The sequence below is a fragment of the Meleagris gallopavo genome, chromosome 1 (genome assembly GCF_905368555.1).
Source record: "Meleagris gallopavo chromosome 1, MGAL_WU_HG_1.1, whole genome shotgun sequence".
Lineage (NCBI taxonomy): Eukaryota > Metazoa > Chordata > Aves > Galliformes > Phasianidae > Meleagris > Meleagris gallopavo.
This window is the reverse complement of record NC_139404.1, coordinates 13,046,467-13,067,815: the sequence shown is the minus strand read 5'-3', so window position 1 is coordinate 13,067,815 and position 21,349 is coordinate 13,046,467. Positions and strand designations below refer to the sequence as shown.

Here is a 21,349-nt window from a genome sequence, read left to right as displayed (position 1 = left end):
GATGTCAGAACATGGTGGAATGGCACAAAGCTGCGATGAGGAGGTCGAGTGGACAACAGGAAAAGTTTCAGTACTGTGAGGGCAGCCACTGGCTTCCTACTGAGGAGGCTAATGCCCCATGTCTGTCAGTGATCAGAAGGCATATCCAAATAGAGAATGTCTTCATTGATAAACTTCAACTTCTGGCTAGTCCTGAAAAAACAGCTGGATTTGATGATCACTGAAGCTTCCTTCCAACTGAGCTATTCCATTCCGCCCCGGTGACAGAAGGCTCCGCACACAAACCGCCCACCGCCTCCCCTTCCCGCCTTTTCCCGCGCTGCCAGGGACGCGCTGACGGCAGTGAGCGTCATGTCGCTAAGGCGCATGCGTGCAGGCTCCGCGCCTGCGCACTGCACGAGGACAGGGGGACCGATCGGGCGGTGCGCATGTGCAGAAGGCGGCCGCAGGAGCCGGCTGGCCAGCAGCAGCCGGGCGGCGTGGGCACCGGAGCAGAGCGGAGCGAGGTGATGGTTGAACCGTCGCGGGGAGCGAGGTGAGGGGGGCCGGGCGGGAACGTGGGTGGCGCTCGCCGTGGGGCGGAGAGGCGAGGCGAGGGCATGGCGCCGGTGGGGTCCCTGCCGCGTCCTGTCCCGAGCTGCCCTCCGGGGCCGGGCTCCGCCTTCAGCCCCCCTGGCGCGGCGGACGGGACGTCTCTGTGAGCCGCTGTCCTGTGGGGCGGGGGGAGAGCGGGGCTACGAGCTCAATTTTGGTGATCAAGTGTAGAAAGACGCGCCAGGGGTAGGTATTCTGGAAGCAGTGAGCTGAGAGGCATCCTCACCGTGTGTCACATCCTGCCGTGCCGTCTGGCTTGAGTGGTGCCTTCTGCAACTTCACCAGGCTCACCCTGAAGGTACGTGCTGCTCTTGTTCTGATTGCAGCCACACGTACCGCCTCCAGCACAGTTTGGAACATTCTGAGTTCGAGCTTGGGCTGGTGATGCCAGCATTGCCATTTAGTCTGAATTAAATTTGAAAACTTTGCTCCAAATGCCCTTTTTCATGTGGACTCTAGAATGAGATCCTGTTGAAGAACTAGACACCTGTATATAGTCAGTAGAGGTGCAAGTTTTTCTTTCCTTTTAAATGTGTTTGCCATAAGGTGACATAGCTGAGAAGCATCTTCATGGGCTGGCAGATAGGATACTGTCAGCAGATTTAAGCTGTTCTGCATCTCAAATGGCTTCAGATGTGCACAAGGCACTGTGCTGAGCCATGGGGAGTGCAGTCACTGCAGAGCAGCCCTTACATTCACACCACATGCCTTTCAGCTCTTTCGAAAACTTTCTGTCTGATTGTCCCCTCCTGTGGAGGCTGAGTATTTTCCTTCCATCTTTAATAGTTACTTCTAGTTCATTTGTAGTGAGAAACTTTAAGCTATTCTTTTCTAGAAATGTTCTTTCAATTTTGAAGACACTTAAATTGATGCAGGAGACAAGCAGGCAAACCTTTTCAAAGCTGATTTGATAGAAAGGGTTGTTGGTATGCAGAAAAAAAAAATTGCCTGATATGTACGACCATGCATTTTTTTTCTATAGCTGCATTACTTGAGTTTCTCATACTTGCAATTATGGACTTCTCTGTTTTTCAGGTTGATTCAAACGTAGTTTTTTGAGTTAGTCCTTGTTAGATCTGATGTGCTTACTTAAACATAAGTGTGTAATTTGAAACGCTGAGATGTTGAAAATACTGAAGGCAAAGTGTAAAAAAAGGAAAAAAGTCTCAAATATACATTTATATTATAAATGTATTTATATTATTTTTATATATATATAGTGCCCAGTGACAAGCACGAACTGAAACACAGAAAGTTCCATACGAATGTGAGTAAAAACTTCTTTACTTATGTGGTATCTTTACAGCAGTTTTAGAAGGTGCAGAACAAGAACAGAGCTGTTTTTCTGTGTTTTGTAACTAAAATGAAGCTGTTCCAGTGAATGAACAGTCAGATCTTCAGTATTTCCTGACTTCTAGCTGTCTAAAAGAGTGTGATCAATGTTACAGCTTTACCTGGGCCTGATTGGTCTGGTAATTGAGCTTCTACTATTTTTGATCAGTATTTCTGACCTTCATCATCAGATTAATTTTCTTTGTACGTTACTGCTGCTTTAAGGCTTAGTTTGCTATGCTTTCATGTTAACATCTGAAGAGCTCTTATTTTGTCATCCTCATCTTTCCTTATGCCCTGTCTCTTCCCTGTTACTTGCAGATCCTAACTTTTTGGCTGTCCAGGTGATCATCTCTGACTAATCTGCTTTTCTTATTTTATTACTTTGCTACTTTTAAATGTGTGTAAAGATAGACCAAAATATGTGTTTCTCCAGTTAGTTAAATGTGATAATTCTTTATTATAGCAATTTGCTGATATATTGCATACCTTTCCATTTTTATTTGAAATTTTGGAATCTGCCTTATGTGAAAATGGCCATATAATGCCTTACATAGTAAAGCCCAATTTTGATGAGGTCTTTCAGCCCTGCATAGTATGTGACTGCTCCAAAAGTAATGCTTCCTATTCATTTCAGTGGAGACTACAATAGATACAAAGAGCATAATAACACTGCTTGATAGAGCAAATCCTCAGCTACAAAACACTATTTCTTCAACACAGTCACCACCATTAGCTATGTGTTTCTGCCAGCGATGAACAAGAACCTGCATGCCATACGTAAAAATTTGCTCCAGCAGAGATGACCACTGTTTCATAGCTACTGTGATGGCATTGTTGCTAGAAAAATGTTGCCCACATGGTCCAACTTCCTTTGTGCTAACACCTAGACATTCAGCAAGTGTCTGAATGTCAACAGGTTCATGTTTTTCCTCGTAAAGGAATTCAGTGACGCACCTTTGCTTCATCTGCACTTCAACATCAGATGCCATTTTGTTAGACTGCTTCTCTTTTGCCATCTGTCACACAGCAACAAAATATAATGGAATATTGAATCATAGAATCATAAGGTTGGAAACGACCTATAAGATCATCTAGTCCAACTGTCTTCTCATTACCACTGCTACCACAGGCACTAAACCATATCTCTCAGCTCCTCATCCAGGCACCTCTTGAAACTGCCAGGGACGGCGACTCCACCACCTCCCTGGGCAGCCATTCCAGTGCCTGACCACTCTCTGAGAGAAAAAGTTTTTCCTCATGTCTAACCTAAACCTCCTCTGGTACAACTTGCAGCCATTCCCCCGGGTTCTGTTTGTTGCCTGGGAGGAGAGGCCAAACCCCTCTTCACCACAACCTCCCTTCAGGAAGTTGTAGAGTGCAATGAGGTCTCCCCTGAGCCTCCTCTTCTCCAGACTAAACAATCCCAGCTCCCTTAGCCGCTCCTCATAAGACTTGTGCTCCAGACCCCTCACCAGTTTCGTTGCCCTTCTCTGGACACACTCCAGAGCCTCAACATCTTTCCTGTAGTGAGGGGCCCAAAACTGAACACAGTACTCCAGGTGCAGCCTCACCAGTGCTGAGTACAGGGGGATGATCACCTCCCTGCTCCTGCTGGCCACACTATTTCTAATGCAGGCCAGGATGCTGTTAGCCCTCTTGGCTACCTGGGCACACTGTCGGCTCATGTTCAGCCAAGCATCAACCAACACCCCCAGGTCCCTTTCTTCTTCACAATCATCCAGCCACTCATCCCCAAGCCTATAACGCTGCATGGGGTTATTGCGGCCAAAGTGCAGGACCCGACACTTGGCCTTGTTGAACCTCATCCCATTCATCTCAGTCCAGCGATTCAGCTTATCTAGATCCCTCTGTAGGGCCTCCCTACCCTCAGGCAGATCAACACCACCTGTCATCTGCAAACTTACTGAGGTTACACTCAATCCCCTCATCTAGGTCATCAATGAAGATATTAAACAAGATAGGCCATAGGGGACACTTGAAACGGGTCACCAGCTGGACTTAACTCCATTAACCACTACCCATTGGGCACGGCCCTCTAGCTAGTTCCTTACCCAAAGGAGTGTATACTTTTCCAGACCATGGGCAGAAGAAGGCTGTGAGAGACCGTATGTCAGAGGCTTTGCTGAAGTTTAGGTAGACTACATCAACAGCCTTTCCCTCATCCACCAGCCTGGTCACCTAGTCATAGAAGGAGAGGAGGTTGGTCAGGCATGACCTGCCTTTCACAAACCCGTGCTGGCTGGGCTGCATCCCCTGGACACCACGCACGTGCTGTGCGATCTCACCCAAGATGATTTGCTCCATTACATTCCCTGGTACCGAGGTCAGGCTAACAGGCCTGTAGTTCCCCGGATCCTCCTTACGACCCTTCTTGAAGATAGGAGTCACATCAGCAAGCCTCCAATCCTCCGGGACCTCTCCAGTTAACCAGGAGTGCTGATAGATGGCCAAGAGTGGCTCAGCAGTCACCCCAGCTAGCTCCCTCAGCACCTGAGGGTGTAGCCCATCTGGTCCCATGAACTTGTGACAGTCCAGACGGAGGAGGAGCTCTCTGACTGTCTCCACCTGAATCGGGGTATAATCTGAGTAGCATCCCAGACTTCCAGATCAGGGTGTAGAATGCCCAGAGGATAACTGGTCTGGCTACTAAAAGCAGATGTAAAGAAGGCATTGAGGACCTCAGCCTTCTCCTTGTCCTCAGTGGCCACATTCCCTGCTGCATCAAGTATAGGATGAGAATTATCCTTGGTTCTTCTTTTGCCGTTGATATATTTATAAAAGGATTTTTTATTGTCTTTTACTGCAGTGGCCAATCTGAGTTCAAGTTGGGCTTTTGCCTTCCTAACTTCCTCCCTGCATACCTTAGCCACTCCCTTGTAATCCCCCCAAGTAGTCTGTCCCTTCTTCCAGAGGACGTAGACTCTTTTTCTCCCTGAGTCTAAGCAGTAGTTCCCAGCTCACCCACACCCTTTGTCTACCCCTACGACACGCCTTACAGCACTCAGGGACAGCCTGTTCTTATGCCTTTAAGATTTCCATCTTGAGGAGCGTCCGGGCTTCCTGGACCCTTTACCCTTAAGGAAGGAGCGACTCCTAAGGGACCTGCGCTACAAGCGCCCTGAACAGATCAAAGTCCGCCCCTGGAAGTTCGTTGGTGGGAATTTACCACCATATCACCAACATTTGCCTCTGATGTGGGACAACAAATGAAATAGAAGGCATTTCTTTTGGTGCAGCTGTCTTCATATTGTTGTCCAGAATTAGAATATCTATTTAGATGTAATAGAAATTCCTGCTTATTATTCTCCTTTATGATATATGGCAGCAAATCATAATTAAAACTTTTTATTTTCCAGATCACCTTATTTCTCATCTCCACATCTCAGGAGGAACATTCATGTTTAGGATCCCAACTACAGGAACTTCAAAATGCCTATTCTTGAACACCCAGCTTATCCACCAGCTACTCTCCTTTGCTTGGAAAGTTTGGTGCCTTGTCGAGAATCCCAAGTGTCCATGTTGCTGTCAATATTTGGAGAGGTAGCGCTTTCTATGTTGTGTATTTGAGTGGAAAAACGATGTTTTGTTATCTCGGAGTAAAAGTACAGTTTTGTGATGTTATTATGAATGTAGTTTGGGTACATCTCGTTTCTTTAGTCAGCTATTAGTACTTTACTGTCTCTGTAGCCTTGTTTCTTCATGATAGTTCCTGGTATTAATTTTGTTCCAAAAATGGAAGAAAGACTGTCTTTTTCCCTGGTCTCAAGTTCCGGGGTGCTTTTTTTTAAGTGTCTGTATAGAAATTCTATTTGCAACTGTTGTATCTGTATGTCTGAATTTTAGGTGCGTGATTCTTGGTAGTTCCGTTGCTGTCCATAAGATTTTGTAGTGCTAATGAAAAGCATCTTGTATTTGTAGAAGTTATGGCAATGTAAAGGTTACCAGTTTACCTTGCCAGAATTTTGTTATTTAATCAGTTTGAATTAAGAGTCTACTGTTTTTCTTCTTATTTGCTCCTCTTTAAATTGTCTTTCATGAAAAATGTGTCCTCGCACTACAGCATTTTCATAGGTAGCTTTATGTGACTTTTGATTCTTGAGACTTATTCCCTTAGCATTTCAATGATCATGGTATCAATGTGATCAAGTTTTGTTTCATGTTAATTGGTGTATTTTATACTTTATACCTCAGTTTCAAAGATAACTTTTTTTTTTTGTGGGAACACTTCATTGGTAAATCCTCTGTTGAAAACAAACAAACAACAGTACAAAGCAGAAGAGGTATCGAAGTAGCAACCATTTTCTTTTCAAACTTGTTTTTCTCCCTAGCGTCAGCAGTTGAGTTTTCCATCCATCTTTATCTACGGACATACATCTAGTGGAAAGACCTATGTGATGAAGACTCTTCTAAACACATTACAGGTGAGTTTGTTTACATTTGATTCTGAATTTAGAACTTTGTAATGGAGGACTGATGAAAACATAATCCTCCGCTGTATGTCTGCTTTCCTAGAGTGATTTGTTTCTTCAGCCATTTCTGCCTTGACTTCCCTCCCCCCCCAGTTAGTGTGAAATAGTACAGAATAATATATAACATATGGAATAATAATTTTTCTTAGAAAAGTTTAAAAGAGGAAGAAAAAGCAACCTATTTTCTTACTCTCTCCAAAAAGGACTTAACCTGCAATAGCCTTTCAGTGACAAGGGGTTGCTTATGTAATGCAGCGAACCTTTTTTCTATCTTGTAATTCTCCTTTAATAGATTATTTGGGTATTTAAAAAAAAAACAAACAAAAAACAATGACTTAATGAAGCTTCACAAATGTAATTTTGGTGATACCCGAATGTCCCATCAGTCTTTGTGGACATGTATTGCAAAGCTGTTCCTAGCCTAAAATGTTGGGGGCCAAGTGCTGGAGCAGCTGTGAGAGGAGATGAGTAACAGTAAGAAGATTTTGCCAAAATAGAATTTTGCTTTTTGTTAACAAACTAATTTCCGTTATGTTCAGTTGGGTGTGCATAATCTCTTAAATGTAGTCCCAAAAGTTTGAATTTATGGTTCAGTCATTAGCATTCTGAGCAAAGGTACAAGCTGGAAATTAAAAAAAAATAATAATTAAGTCAATGAAATAATGAAAATCACTGGTTGAATACAAGGCTGCTGCCGTTTGTTCTGATACTTTTGCAGATTGAAGGAGAACACTGTATTCATTGTAGCATATTTGGTTTATTCTGGTCATCCTGCTTGTAGATGCAGGAAGATCTTCACTTTAGAAAATACAGTCTTAAATCTTGAAAATTTTGAAAATCTTGATAATCTTGAAAAGTACATCTTAAATCTTGAAGCAGTGTTGCATAGGCTAATTGTTTTGGGTTTTCTAGGTCCTTCAAACACAGCTTGTTGTGCATCACAGATTGTTCAGATTGGAAAAGACCTTTAAAGATCATTGAATTCAACCACAACCTAACCATACTACCCTAACTCTGACAGCCCTCTGCTAAATCACGCCCCTGAGCACCACATCCAGTTTTTAAACACATTCTGGAATGGTGACTCAACACCTCCCTGGGGAGCCCATTCCAGTGCTTAACAACCCTTTCTGTAAAGAAGTTTTTCCTGATATCCAACCTAAACCTCTCCTGGTGAATCATACTGCTTTACTGTGGTTTTTAATGTATGCTATTTGTTGTTTTTAACATAAGAAAACCACTTATTTAGGCTACTTATTTCAAAATTTTGGAGGAACTGAGTACCTTGAATAAATGTTTGTAGCGGTGTTGTAGCTGGATGGCTAGCTATAAGTGAATTGTATCAACTAATTGGAATCAACAATTTTTTTCAGGAGCATACGAATGCAAAACAAAATTCACATCAAGGATTCCTACTTTCTAAGTAAAATCATCTTAATTTGGAATTGGTTAATGCCATATAAATAATCACATAAATATATATGCACATTTTTCAGATTTGTGCAGAATATTCTGCACAAACAGGCTTATTACATGTCTTATGTGAAATCTTGCACTTCATCTTTGGGTCATTTGTATGCAATGAATGCCAAAAGCATTGAGTAATTTCTTTGAAGTGTGTGCTGCTAGATTACTTTCTTTATGAGTTTGAAAAGTTCATACTATCCAGTTTGTAATGGGTTGTTTTATGAGGCTGTAATGTGTTGTGATTGTCATGTCTTTTCTTTGATCAAAATGCTCTTTGGTGTTCTTTCTATGTTTTGCTCTCAAAAGAGAAATTTTAAAACATAATTGGAAGGTACACCGCGTGTTTTGTGTGAGGATTTGTCAGATCTCTCATCACCTTATGACATGTGATAGTTTGACTAGATATTTCAGTAATTATTTATCTACAGCGAGATTTTTTTGTTTGTTTATGCTCTCTTCTGTTGGCAGTGTTTTGTTTCTTTCAGTGCTTCATATGGAAGGGAAACTTGATTTTGGAATGTTTATATTGAAAAAGCACTATAAATACAATATAGAAATGAAGTTGGATATTTTTATCCCCTCCAGCTTCCTCATGTGTTTGTGAACTGTGTGGAATGCTTTACTTCACGACTTCTTCTAGAAGAAATTCTCATCCAGTTGCACAATGGTTCTTCTGAAACAAAACAAGCTTCTCCTGTGCCTTGTGATACCTTCAATGACTTTGTGCGTCTGTTTAAACAAGCTCTCACGAGTCAAAATCTTCAAGATCAAACAGTATATGTTGTAAGTAATTTATTTTTAGTGCTTAGGTTTTGTTTTGCTTATGTGGATCCAGTTGCTGTCAATAACTTGTATGTGCAATGTATGTATTAGAACAGTTTTCACAAAATTCTTTTTTGTACCTTGTTCACAATCTGTTGATACCAAGTAGATTTTTTTCCAGCTGGCTTACTGTCTTCAGGTGAACGTGTATTTTTCATGTTTTTGGAGTTTTTTATACACAAAGCTGTTTAACATAGTAAGTAATTACAATAAATTATACTGTATAATTAAGTCTCTTATATTATTATCTATAGAGAGGCTATATTTGTTTCATAGTTCTTAAGTCACACCCAGGTACTTCTTTGTGAAGAAGGTAATTTCACAAATGAAAAGGCGAAAGCAGGAAGCAGGGATGAAGTGCATTATGGTGCACACAAATGACAACAATTGCTACTGTAGACTTAAGTCAGAAGTCATACTAAGGAATTAAAATGTACAATTTCCTCTGTAAATGTAAAAATCTTACGTCTTTAGACTGTTGCCCTTGGAGACAAGAACTGAGGTTTTAACATTGAGATGTCAGAAATATCCTGCAGTGAAAGATTTGATGACATACGTAAGTAAGCTTGGAAGAAAGAAGCAGTCTGCAGAAGAAAATACGAGAACTTAGATTACAAGTATGATTGAATCAGTGTGGGACTAGAGCACTGGTACTGTGCTAATCTAGCTACATCAAGTAGTAAACAGTAATAGCATTGATTGTGTCAACGGATGAATATTGAAATAAATATGAGGCATGCAAGAGCTCTAAAGAAAGAACGTAGACTCCTCAAAACTTTTCCTAGTTCTCACTTGGTTGAATAAATTCTCTTAGTATAGTGATCTGTAAGTGATGTATACATGCATACTTAGTAAACCTACAAAATACACGGACTGAATTTTCAGCATAGTATTAGGAATTAAATAATTTGTTAAACGAGGTCAAATTTATTATTTAAGAAAACATGAAAGTGACTCAAGATTGGAAGTCTGATCAGCTGGACTATCACTTTGCACATTTCTCAGACCGGTTAAAGAGCACATTGCTTTGCTTTTTTGTAGTCAAACAAGAAGTTTAGAATTACACAGAAAATTCTACACTCTGTTTCACAGGTTATGGTTGAGTATTTTTTTAATGGATGTAAAAGCATTTTTAATAACTTCATATTATGTTTAGAGGAAGCAATGCTGACTGATGAAGCTCATGAAGTTGATAAAATTTACTCTTCAAAAATTGGAAAAAAAAAAAAAACAACTCCAAACCAATACTTAAAATATATAATAAACTACTTATAAATAATTCAATTTAATATACAGATAAAAAAAATTGGTATTGACATCTTTCAACAATTCCATAAAAACAGAATTTAGCACAGTAATAGGAAATTTCACAAAACGTATAATAAATCCTTACTTCTTTTCAATTGAATATTTGAATTAAAAAGCCTATTCTGCACTATTCTGCATCAGTAAAGAATGCATCAAGTGTTATATTAAAATTATTATTGATCTGGAAATCAGAATGTTCCTGAACAATAGTTACAGAAAGCAAAGCATTAAATAATTAGAAAGTTTCAATTGTTTCAGGTAAATAGTTGCTGAATCAAAAGAGTTAAGTATTAAATTAGTATTTCAGTTCTGTTCTGCATGGGAACAGACAGGAATGCAGGAAATCTATTCATGTATAACCTGTGTCATCTGGGTTTGTGATAGAATGGCTTAAATTGAGTCTGATGGAAGACCAGTATGCTGGTAACATGAACTGGCAAAGCCAGTTTCTATTTCATTTTGGTGCTAAATAATCTAATGTTTCAGCCTAATTAATATCAATGTTTACTTTTAAGCAAAGGATTCTAAATGCTTCTTTTAACTGTAGCACGGGTACTGCATGCTTGTGATTACTTACAAAAAAAAAAGACTTTATTCTTTATAACTGTCTGAAAAAAATAGAACAAATATAACTTCTATTCATTTATACATCTGCAGTATTTAGTGCTATACAGAATTAAGAACCTGCAGTTTATTGTTGCTCAACAGTCATTGGTAAAATATACTTTTTGGTTTAAAAAAACATGACAAATTTGCATTAAAATAAATAATAAAGTACATGTAGGTTTATAGGTCTGTGTTGGCCATTTCCATGACACACGACACATTCCACAGTTGCAGTATGTTTTGCGTGTTGTGAATAAAAACTCTACTTTGTTTCCCATCTACTTAAGTCAAGAGCTTAAAGCTTGGTATGCAGTATTGCCTGTTACTGGGCCTAATAAGGAGTGTTTGGTTAGTAAAAATATTTTCAAGCAATTCTGAGTAAACCTAGTCAGCTGTTCTCATCCCTGAAATTGGTTACTATATGAACGAAATACAGATGTCACTATAAAATCATGTTGTATTATAGTTTATTTAAAACTATGGTAGTCCAAGAATCTTGAGCTATTATCTCAGAGACAATCCCCCTTTTTTTTCAGTTTTATTTTTAAATATCCTTTTCATAAGATGTTCTTTGGTTGTCCACATAAAATTATTTTTCTTACTGTGAACAACAGAACCAATAGATGTTTTAGTATTTTGATGTGGTAAAAGAATAGACTAATGCAATTTTCCAGAGACCGACAGTTTCTCTTTCAACAGCAGTAATTCAGAGGAAGTAAAGAACTTCAGAGCTTACGTTGTTATTGTGAGTAGTGAATAGAATAAATGATTGTGGGTTTTTTTTTCATTCCTGTTAAGATTCGAAGTATAGTGGAATAAGTTGTGTTTTTGTTTTTGTTTTTGTTTTTTCTGAAAGATGTTCACAAATGTTTTTGTGCTCCTGTTTTTTTGTTATAGGCTCAAACGTCCAGTTGTTTGGTGTTCCTTGTATAAGCTATACATACACAACATATCTGTTATTACTACACAGGGTTTACATAAATACAATTAAATTCTGTAAATATCTGGGCTACAAACTATGATAAGAAAAGTTTCTCTCAAAATTCAGTTGTATGAACACCAGATGTTAGCTACTTGAAGATATTAAGTGGTAGCTCTTAATTATTTAGAGACATAAATTATGAGTGGTAAAAGACAACTCTCCTACAGTAAGTGTGTTAATATAGAGTTGAAGTAATACCCAATTTTTAATAAAAGAATAATTTTGGAGAAAATTGAGATTTCAGTGGTTATAAATATTACAGATTTCTTGATCTATGTATGTACTTCTTAATTCTTGCTACCCTTAGGTATAAGAATGTAGCTTTCAAGGAACGTTTGGATGTTGTGTTGAGGAATATGATTTAGTGAGAACTATTGGTGATAGGTGGATGGTTGGACTGGATGATCTTATAGGTCTTTTTCAACCTTGGTGTTTCTGTGATTTGTGATTTTCTGGGAATTGTATCTTTCATTTGGAAGGCAGAGATGCTTGAGCTTTCTGGAAGCACACCTGAAGAAATAATCTCTCTGATGTTCCTTTCTTAACATGACTTCCTACTTAGTTTCCTCTTGTCTGAGAGCAATTGGTGAAATGTGTCTCCAGCAGCTGAGAGCAGATTTCAAGTCAGCAAGAGAGTTCAGGTTAATATTTTCTATGTAATGAGATCATTATTTATTAAAGGTACTGGATCGAGCAGAACAGCTAAGGGAAATGGAAGCAAATGTCCTGCCAGCATTTCTTAGGCTTCAAGAATTGGTGAGTATCTCAAGGAAAAAAATAGCATATGATTCCTACATTCAGGACAACCACATGTGAGATATCTGTCTGTCCAGGCTCATGATAAAAAGTGATTCCTTAGATTAGAAAAGCTGCAGGTTGGTCGGTTTGTCTGTTTGGTTTCTAAAAAATAAGCAACTGGCAGAGGTCAAAATCAGAAAGTAAACCAGAATTTAAACATTTGCAGGTCTATCTTATCTTTCAATATAAACAAAAAAAAGTAAAGTTTAATAATGCCTTCTGACAGGGACACTGATGCCTGATATGTAGCGGCCTTTTCTTGATTGTTTTTGTTTTTAGGAAGAATGTGATTTTTTTCTGCACTTCATTTAAACTCCTGTAATAACTACCAAAAAAAAAAAGCAAAAAAGGAAGACTGTGGTTATCAGGCATAAGTTCAACACAGTTCTACATACTACATACTTCGTACCAACAATAGATAAGTTAAAAAAAAAATCCTTCTAGCGTTTGTGAATGTTGGTGTGGGGATCCAAAGTCTACATATGAATCAGGCTGACTCAGAGATCTCAATCAAATAGAGTGAATTCAGTATCAGAAGCATGAATTTGCACGTCAAGAAATGTTTGTTTTCCTCAGTTTTCTCCCACATAAAACTTCAGGCCATTTCTTGATGGCCTTTTCAGAACAGTAAGAACCATATGCTTGTGGTTGCACCTGCTCAGCTCAGCAGTTGAGAATGTGCTTGATGTTGGCAGAAGGTTTTTACATTTCTACTATAATCACACCATAGTATGTTTCTGATTTGAAGTTAAACTCCATATCTTATCCTCTTTCACTTCTGAAGTATATGGGCTTATTCCTTGGAAGAAGTAAAGATAGTGTATTCTCTGGAAATAAATAGAAAACAAAACCTGAAAATGGTGGTATTTTGAAATATCCGAACAGGTAAATAGAAGACTTTTTTTTTTTTTTTTTTTGTACCTCAAGAATTTATATATGATATTCAGTAATTTTCTGGTGACACTGATTTCACTATTTACTGAATGAAGTCTTATTCAGAGCTATGTTTTTAATCTTGGCAGCTGATACATTTTTCTGGTCCTTCTTGTCCGTTTTGCCCGTGTTGTAGAGTTTGCTGCCCTAAAGCAGAAACAAACTGACAGTAAATGAGGGAAGCATAGCCCCCACTGTTCAGGAACCAAAAAAGCATATGATTTTTTTTTTTAATATGCTAAAGCAGCATCCTCAAGTTCAAAAGTGATCTCCAGATAAGTTTGCTAGCCTTTCCTAATGCTGGTATCGTAGTTTCTGTATTCTGAACTGGATGATGTTGAACTCATGTGCAGGGAGATGAATGTTGTGGGGCAAAGTTGCTTCATCATTTACTTTCATGCTTAGGAGGCAAGGTTCTTTGTTATCAGAGATTTTGTGGAACAGGGCATAATTTGTGAAGAATGGAATGCTTGATTTCTGTATGGATTATGATAGAAAGGACTTAGGTTCTTCATACTGGAAGGTCTGTCAGGAACAGAAATCGAAATACCTTAGCTTTTTTCTTAGCTAAAATGGTAGGAGGTCTGGGAAAGAGGTCTGGTGAAGAAATCTGTAGAAAAGTGGGCTCGTTAAAAGGAAATAGATGAATACAAATAGAGAAAGAAGAAACAATAAAAATGCTGGTGGGTATCATTTTAGCAAGAAGTGGAAATTTTGGAGAAGGGAAATAAACTTTTCAAATCTTTCATAACTCATGTTAAACATCCTATATCAGTAGGGGATTTGACATAGCTCTTTATGGTTTTTATTCTGTAGGCAATGTCTAAGAGTTTACACTATAAGACTTCAGCATTCTTAGAATATACTTAGAGCTGCATTGAAGCACTGTGATGTGGCAGAAGGAAAGAAGGGCAGTTTTCAAAAATCTTCTGTTCCTGCTCACCACCTGTCCTTTAAAATAAAGCATTAGCTTGGTTTTAAAAAGATCTGAGCTTTCTTTTGCTTCTTAACTCTTCCTATCTGTTCTGAAAGTCTGGGTTTGATTACCAATACAAATTGCTGCCTTAATTCTGCAAAGAGTGAATGGATTGAACTTGGTATTGTCTAGTACTGAAGCTCTGTAACCCCGGAAAGCATATCTGTCAATGAAATGACAAGAGATAAAGATGAAAATCTTCAAATGTATGACACTCTTGACTAGACTAGCTGAAGCTTTATTATGGTAGTGATTTGTATTAAACCATAATTTTCATTTCTTTTTGCTTATTATTTTGAATAGAAGTGTCATGGTATTTTTTTTCATTGGTGTTATAATATGCAATGTTTTTTTTCTGTTCATCTGTTACTTTTTTTTTTTTTCCCTCTTTGTAGACTGACAGAAATGTGACAGTTATCTTGCTTAGTGAAATAGTATGGGAAATGTTTCGTCCAAATACTGGATGCTTTGAGCCATTCATCTTGTATTTTCCCGATTACAGCATAGGTAATATAATTCTTGAATTTGCTTTTTGGGGATAGAATAACACTTTGTCAAACTGTGCAAATGTTTTTTACAATATTTACCGATATGCCTTTTTCTGAATCTGAAGAGCATGTTAGCCACTGGAAGGCAGAAGGCTATATTCACACGAGCTCTAAAATACTCCTCTTAGCAGAACATCAAAAAACAACATTTTGATTCCATTATACTTGTTAGTTCTTTCAGTTACATTGATTTTTTTGGTTGTGTTTGTTTTTAATGGGAATTATTTTTCCACTTAATTTAAAATGTGTTCAGTTTTTAACGCTGTTTTTAGATAAGCCAAACTTACTTATGTTTAAATAGGACACCTGCAGAAGATCTTGTCCCAGAATCATCCTCCAGAATATTCTGCAGATTTCTATTCTGCATATATAAATATTCTGCTTGGCGTCTTCTACATGGTCTGTAGGGATCTCAAAGAACTTCAGCATCTGGTGAGAAAAGCTCTTTTAGTGTTGTTGTTGTTGTTCTTATTGTTGTTCTTTGTTTATTTGTATGTTTTCCAGAAAGACTCTGGCAAGTCTAGATTTGCTGTTGAATATGGACAAAGAGAAGATGTGTTAGCAGAAAATGTAGTTTTCCTATAGATGCATGACAAAAGTTGTGGTGGTTCTGGTGGCTGCAAAGGGTTTCCTGTATTACACAGTGTCCAACCAGTCACAGAGAGGACAAAAACTGCATTAAAGGAATTCAGTATGTATGTGATTCACCCAGCCTGGAACTTCTCTTGATCTCACCTCTGCTCAAACAGTTCCACAATATCAGAGTGGCTGAGAGGACTAAACCAATTATTTTCACCTGTTGCAATAAGGAGATGTATCTCATCAAATTTTTATGGCTACTGCTAAGTATGGTAGAAGCAGTTGTTGCAAATCCAGCAGTTCTTGAAGAACAGGTTTGTTACAGACTTAGGTATAACAATATTTTTTTTTGTAGTGGTTATGATTTTACTCTTTCAAGCTTCCTTACTGTTCAGATTTTTTTGTATGTAGTAATGTGGATTTGAACTTTGCGCACTGCAGTTGTGGACTTCTGTTGTCCATAATAGATTCTGTTGTATTTGTTTCCTGAACAATTCAGAATATTCAGTACAACACGAGACAGTTACTTTCAGTGCGTGAAAGAAAAATTAGAGTGAATGATCTTAGATAACCATTGCATGTCTGACTACAAGTTCTATGGTTTCCTGTGTTTATTAAGTGTAACTTGTCACCCAACGTTGTTAATACTTCATCAGTATGGGAAGTTTAAATTAAAATTTGAAACAATTTCTTATATTTTTCAGTAGTGTAAAATTTCCCTTTGATTTGCTTCCTACAGAGGATTTTAAGGTACCTAAGCTGTTAAGTAGCAACAGCAAGCTAGAGCTCTGCAGTGTTGCATAAACATAGCATGTTAATTTGAATCAGAGGTCTAGAGGAGTTAAATTGACAGAGATATTTTCATTGTCCTTCTGTTGGAATTAAAAATAGGTAAGTTAAAAGTTCTTGTAATATAATAACATCTGAGAAAATGAAAATATGTTGAAGGTATTTGGTAAGAGGAGTTTTAACCAGGTATAAATTGGGGAATGTAACAGCAAACAGTAAAAATAAACTAAAAAAAATACGTGTTCTTAATGGTGACCTTTGCATAGGTAAAGGTGAAAAGCGATGCCAATTTTTAGCTCAGTTGTTATTGTTTATAACAGTTGTTATATAGTAAATATAGTTACTGTATACTAGGAAATTTTTCTTGTAGAGAAAACCCACTGAAATTTCAAAAATGTATTGTGGTCAGTGGTTACAAACAATGAAGAGATTTTGCAAGTGAAGTATCTGAGTGTTCCACTTGCGTTTCCAACAGGAAAATATGTCTAAATTTCAACTGAACTTATCTGTTACATTTAGAAGCTTTCTATTTAGATGAGATTGTCTCTCCATCAGGCATAGTTCTTGCAGGGCCAGCAGCAGCGCCGCTGGTGTAGTGGTATCATGCAAGATTCCCATTCTTGCGACCCGGGTTCGATTCCCGGGCGGCGCAGGAAGTTTTTTGCAATAGCACGGATTTACCAAGGGGAGGACATGCCTGACCAACCTGATAAGCTGCTGCGAGGAAACAACCAGCCTGATGGATGTAGGGGGAGCAGTGGATATTGTCTTTGTGGACATCAGTAAGGCCTTTGGCACTGTCCCCCATTGTGTCCTCATAGACAAGGTGTTAATATATGGGCTGTATGTGCAGAGATTGAGGTGGATCAAAAACTGACAGAGTGGCTGAGCTCACAGGAGGGTAATAAATGGTGTGAAGTCTAGCGGGAGACTTCCTCTCAGTATTGGGTCCAGCCTCGTTTAACATCTTCATGATGGTTGGCCTAGGTGATCTTGTAGGTCCTTTCCAATCTTATGATTTTATGATGAATGGTTTGAATAGTGGAGCAGAGTTTGCCCTCAGTAAGTTGGCAGGTGAATGACAAAACTGAGAAGGCTGGCTGCCATCCCTCTACTCGGCTCCGGTGAGGCCATGCCTCAAGTGCTCTGTTCAGTTTTGAGTCCCTCACTGGAAGAAAGACGTGAAGGCCTGGGAGCATGTCTAGAGAAGGACAGTGAAGCTGTTGAGGGGTCTGGAGCACAAGTCTTACAAGAAGCAGCTGAGGGATCTGGGATTGTTTAGTCTGGAGAAATGCAGTCTCGGAGGAGACCTTGTGGCTCTCTACACCTGTCTGAACAGAGGTGGTGGCGAGGTGGGGGTTGGCCTCTTCTCCTGCATAACTAGTGATAGGACTAGAAGGAATGTCCTCAAGTTGTACCAGAGGAGGTTCAGGTTGGATATTAAAAAAAACTTCTCAGAAAGAGTGGTGAAGCACTGGAACAGGCTGCCCAGGGGGCTGTTTGAGTCTTCTGTCCTGGAGATGTTCAAGAATAATTTAGATGTGGTACTAAGTGACGTGGTTTAGTGGGGAAACATGGGTGGTAGGTAGTCAGTTGGACTACATGATCTTGGAGGTCTTTAGTGATTCTGTGATTCTCAGTATCTTATGAACCACTCCATAGTGCTTAGCATAATCTAGAAATATGTATGTTATTATGCGTGATTCTTAGTAACATATTCTGGAATGATATTAAATTTATGTGTTGAAGATACTGCCTTGAGTTCCGTATATTAGCAGAGAGATTTAGAAAGATTCAGTAGGACAAGAGGAGAATGAGTTGTGAAGATGGTCACTTTACAATATTCTGTGTGCTATTTACTTGACCATTTAAGAAAAGATTGAGATTAGATCCTTGTGAAAATCCCACATTCTCTTAGGACAGTTTTTACAAATAATTCCTGCTTGTCTGTTTTAAGTACACGTTGCTTACTTCTGAGCATATTAAACTACATTTAGACTATACTTTACTTCCATTACTCATTTTTGAATTGAAGGTTTAACTTTTTTTTTTTAAATTCCATTTATAATGCTTAGTTGTTTTATTTAAAAAAAATTAAAGATTACAGTGTTTGAATAAAGAAAACAGATTTTGCTGCCAACCAATCTGATTATTTCAGCTTATATTTAATCTGCAAAAATGTTGTGACACTTCACAGTAGAACATTTGGGAGTAAAACAGCGTAATTATTGACTGAAATGTTTTTGATTATAAAACCAATGAATTACGCAATGTTCTCTATTCTGTAGGTAGATCAAATGCATGATACCTTCTTAATGTGTTGTACTTTTTACTTTCTGTAGGCAGCACTCAATTTTTCTAAATACTGCGAACCGGTGGTCAGAAGAGAAGGTAAGCTTCTGTTCTTGATTTGAGCACATACAGGAGAGTGCACATGTCTTCCTGTTGACTTTCTGGAAGACTATTTTGATCCTCACTTTGTTAATTTTTCTGGTCACAGCAGTATCACTTAGGCCAGTTGCACCTAGTAGGTAACATTTGCAGTAGAAGCAGATTAAAGTTTCTGATAGTGATATTTTGAAAAAATGAGAGGGAAATACTTTGAAAACTGGCTACTCCCCTGTACAACTTTCTCCTCTCTCAAGCAGCAGTACTTCTGCAAAGCAGTGACAAAAGTCATTTCTCTATCAAGACTCTGAAGAAATTAAAAGCAGAGGTTCTGTTAAACTGTTCCAGAGTTCATCAGAATAACCACAGAGAAACAGCCTTGCATTGTAGTATGCAAATGTATAACTGTAAGGCAGCACTTAGAGTCAGGGTGTTAGACTGATCCTATCCCTGTATTTGGCATTGGTGAGGCCTCACCTTGTGTATACTGTGTTCAGTTGGACACCTCAGTGCAGAAAGGACATTGAGGTGCTGGAGCAGATCCAAAGAAGGGCAGCAAGGTTTGTGTAGGGCTTGGAGAATGTGCCCTATGAGGAGAGGCTGAAGGAACTGGGGCTTTTTAGTCTGGGGAAAAGAAGGCTGAGGGGAGACCTTATTACTCTCTTCCAGTATCTGAAAGATGCTTACAATGAGAGCGGGGTTGGTCTCTTCTCACTGGTGACAGGTGACAGGATGAGGGGTAAGTTTAGGTTGGATATCAGGAAAAACTTCTTTATAGAAAGTGTTGTTAAGCACTGGAATAGGCTCCCCAGGGAGATGTTTGAGTTACCATCTCTGGATGTGTTTAAAAACCATTGGATGTGGTGCTCAGGGACATGATTTAGTTGAGGGTTGTTAGAGTTAGGGTAGTATGGTTAGGTTGTGGTTGGACTCAATGATCTTTAATGTCTTTTCCAATCTGAGTGATTCTATGGTTGTGTTCTGCCTGTGACTGTTCAGATGCTGTAGATGTGGTTTGTGTTCCATGAGTTAAACATTTAACAGAGTTTATTTTGGTTTGGTGCAGCAAAAGAACGTGACACTCGCAAACTCTGGAAAAATATTGAACCTCATTTGAAGAAGGCAATGCAGACAGTTTACCTCCGGGAAATATCCAGGTAACCTTCTGTGGTTTCTTTTTCTGTTTTTGTATTTAGCAAGCTTTCTTTGTAAATATTTTCTTTGTCTCAATTAACTTTCGTGAGCAGTGTTTCTTTTTTGCTAGGTAGAATCTTTACTTTTTAACCTATATTTCTTTCTTGACATATAATGTTAAAAATTAGATACCTTAGGAGAGATCTTTTAGATAAATTGATACATGTAGCATATGAAGTAGTAAGTGATAAGTAGTATGTAGTGAGTGAACTAGCAGGAACGGGTTGTAGTTAGAATTTCTGTGGTGGTTGTGCAGATCAACGTTGCCACAAGTGGACCTGTCAAGCGTGGGAATCCATCACCAGAACATACAGACACAGTTACTGCTGCAGGTTTTGAACATCAGTGTCCTTCAACTTTGTTTACTCATTAGATTTATGTATTTGCTGTGCTTTCTGACCCTTGTTTTTTTATCCAAGGACAAAACATTCCTTAAATGTTTATACAATTATTGTTTTTGACAACGTTAAAATTTGCTGTACTGCTCATGCACTGAACTTAGGTTGGTATAGTTTGAAATTCCTTGTTTATTTGACTTGTGAGGCTGCTAGAAAAAGGACCCTCATGCTCATTTTTTAATGATAGCTATTGGCTCAGGCTTAATGTCTTTATCCTTCAGATTTGTGATTCTGATATTATACCCATGTAAGTAGGAATAAATAATTAGTGCTTGATTTCTTTGTACTGATACATAATGATTTCTTCTTCAATGAATGTCACTGAGGCCATAGAGTATTCTGGTAACAGAACTTGGGTGAGCGGTAGGTGTCTTGGCTAAATGGCTTGGAAAAGTGATCTTTCCTTGAAACAGAGAATAGGTTTCCCTCTGTATGAGCTAGACTTAGCTGTATAGTGAGTCATTAATTACTTTGTTTGCCTCAAATGTGTATTCATATTCAGTATTGATCTTTATTATGGTCTACTCTCAATCTCAACTTTTTGTATTCTCTAATGGTCCTTCCTAATTAGTGTGTAATCTAACATGATGATGTAAAGTAGCTTATTAATGGTTCCCAAATAACTATTTTTCCCTCTTTACTATTTTATTTGATTACAAATTTGAATTTTGCCATTTTTTATTATAAATTTCAGCTTTTTGCATAATAGTTCTAGGATTTACTTCTGCATAACTGTAAGCACTTGAGGAATAAAAATAACCATATTAATTTTTCTGGCCATAGAATTGTAATTACTCCTGAGTTTTCTAATTTTAAGTTACAGCAATGGAATTTTGTTATATGCTGTTGTGCTGCCTGAACCAAGATGAAAATGAAAGTTTTTTCTACCTTTGAGGTAGACAGTGTATGAAATATTGGGTTAATAATTTGGTTGAATGTTCATTATGATTTGAGTATTACATCAGGTCTCATTAAGCTATTTTTGTAAGTTTTAATGGCTCATGGCTGATAAACCTAATATGTGATAATAAATTAGACAGGATTTCAGCTGAGGGAAGGATCACGAGGATCTTTAAAAATGCAGTGGTACTTTGGTACTTGAATAAAATGTTATTGTTTGTAGTATACTAAGTGATGGTCTA

General features: G+C 38.3%; 1 protein-coding gene and 1 non-coding gene across 7 annotated transcripts in view; both read left to right on the top strand.

Moving 5' to 3' along the window:
- Nucleotides 1–389: 389 nt before the first annotated feature.
- ORC5 (origin recognition complex subunit 5) overlaps nucleotides 390–21,349 on the top strand; it is a 72,621-nt gene continuing 51,661 nt past the window's right edge. For 2 of the 6 annotated variants that reach the window (XM_085216910.1, XM_085216906.1), the window contains exons 1-10: nucleotides 397–535; nucleotides 1,815–1,861; nucleotides 5,307–5,490; nucleotides 6,279–6,371; nucleotides 8,472–8,669; nucleotides 12,286–12,360; nucleotides 14,707–14,818; nucleotides 15,161–15,291; nucleotides 18,570–18,618; nucleotides 19,682–19,772. In XM_085216910.1, coding sequence (XP_085073036.1) covers nucleotides 5,380–5,490; nucleotides 6,279–6,371; nucleotides 8,472–8,669; nucleotides 12,286–12,360; nucleotides 14,707–14,818; nucleotides 15,161–15,291; nucleotides 18,570–18,618; nucleotides 19,682–19,772 — 860 coding nt within the window. In that variant the 5' untranslated portion in view covers nucleotides 397–535; nucleotides 1,815–1,861; nucleotides 5,307–5,379. Of the gene's footprint in view, nucleotides 536–1,814; nucleotides 1,862–5,306; nucleotides 5,491–6,278; nucleotides 6,372–8,471; nucleotides 8,670–12,285; nucleotides 12,361–14,706; nucleotides 14,819–15,160; nucleotides 15,292–18,569; nucleotides 18,619–19,681; nucleotides 19,773–21,349 lie in introns of all 6 variants that reach the window. The other 4 variants (XM_085216908.1, XM_085216909.1, XM_085216907.1 and 1 more) reach the window with 4 other exon arrangements.
- On the top strand, nucleotides 16,809–16,879 carry TRNAG-CCC (transfer RNA glycine (anticodon CCC)). The gene has a single exon. It is a non-coding gene; the product is annotated as a tRNA-Gly (tRNA).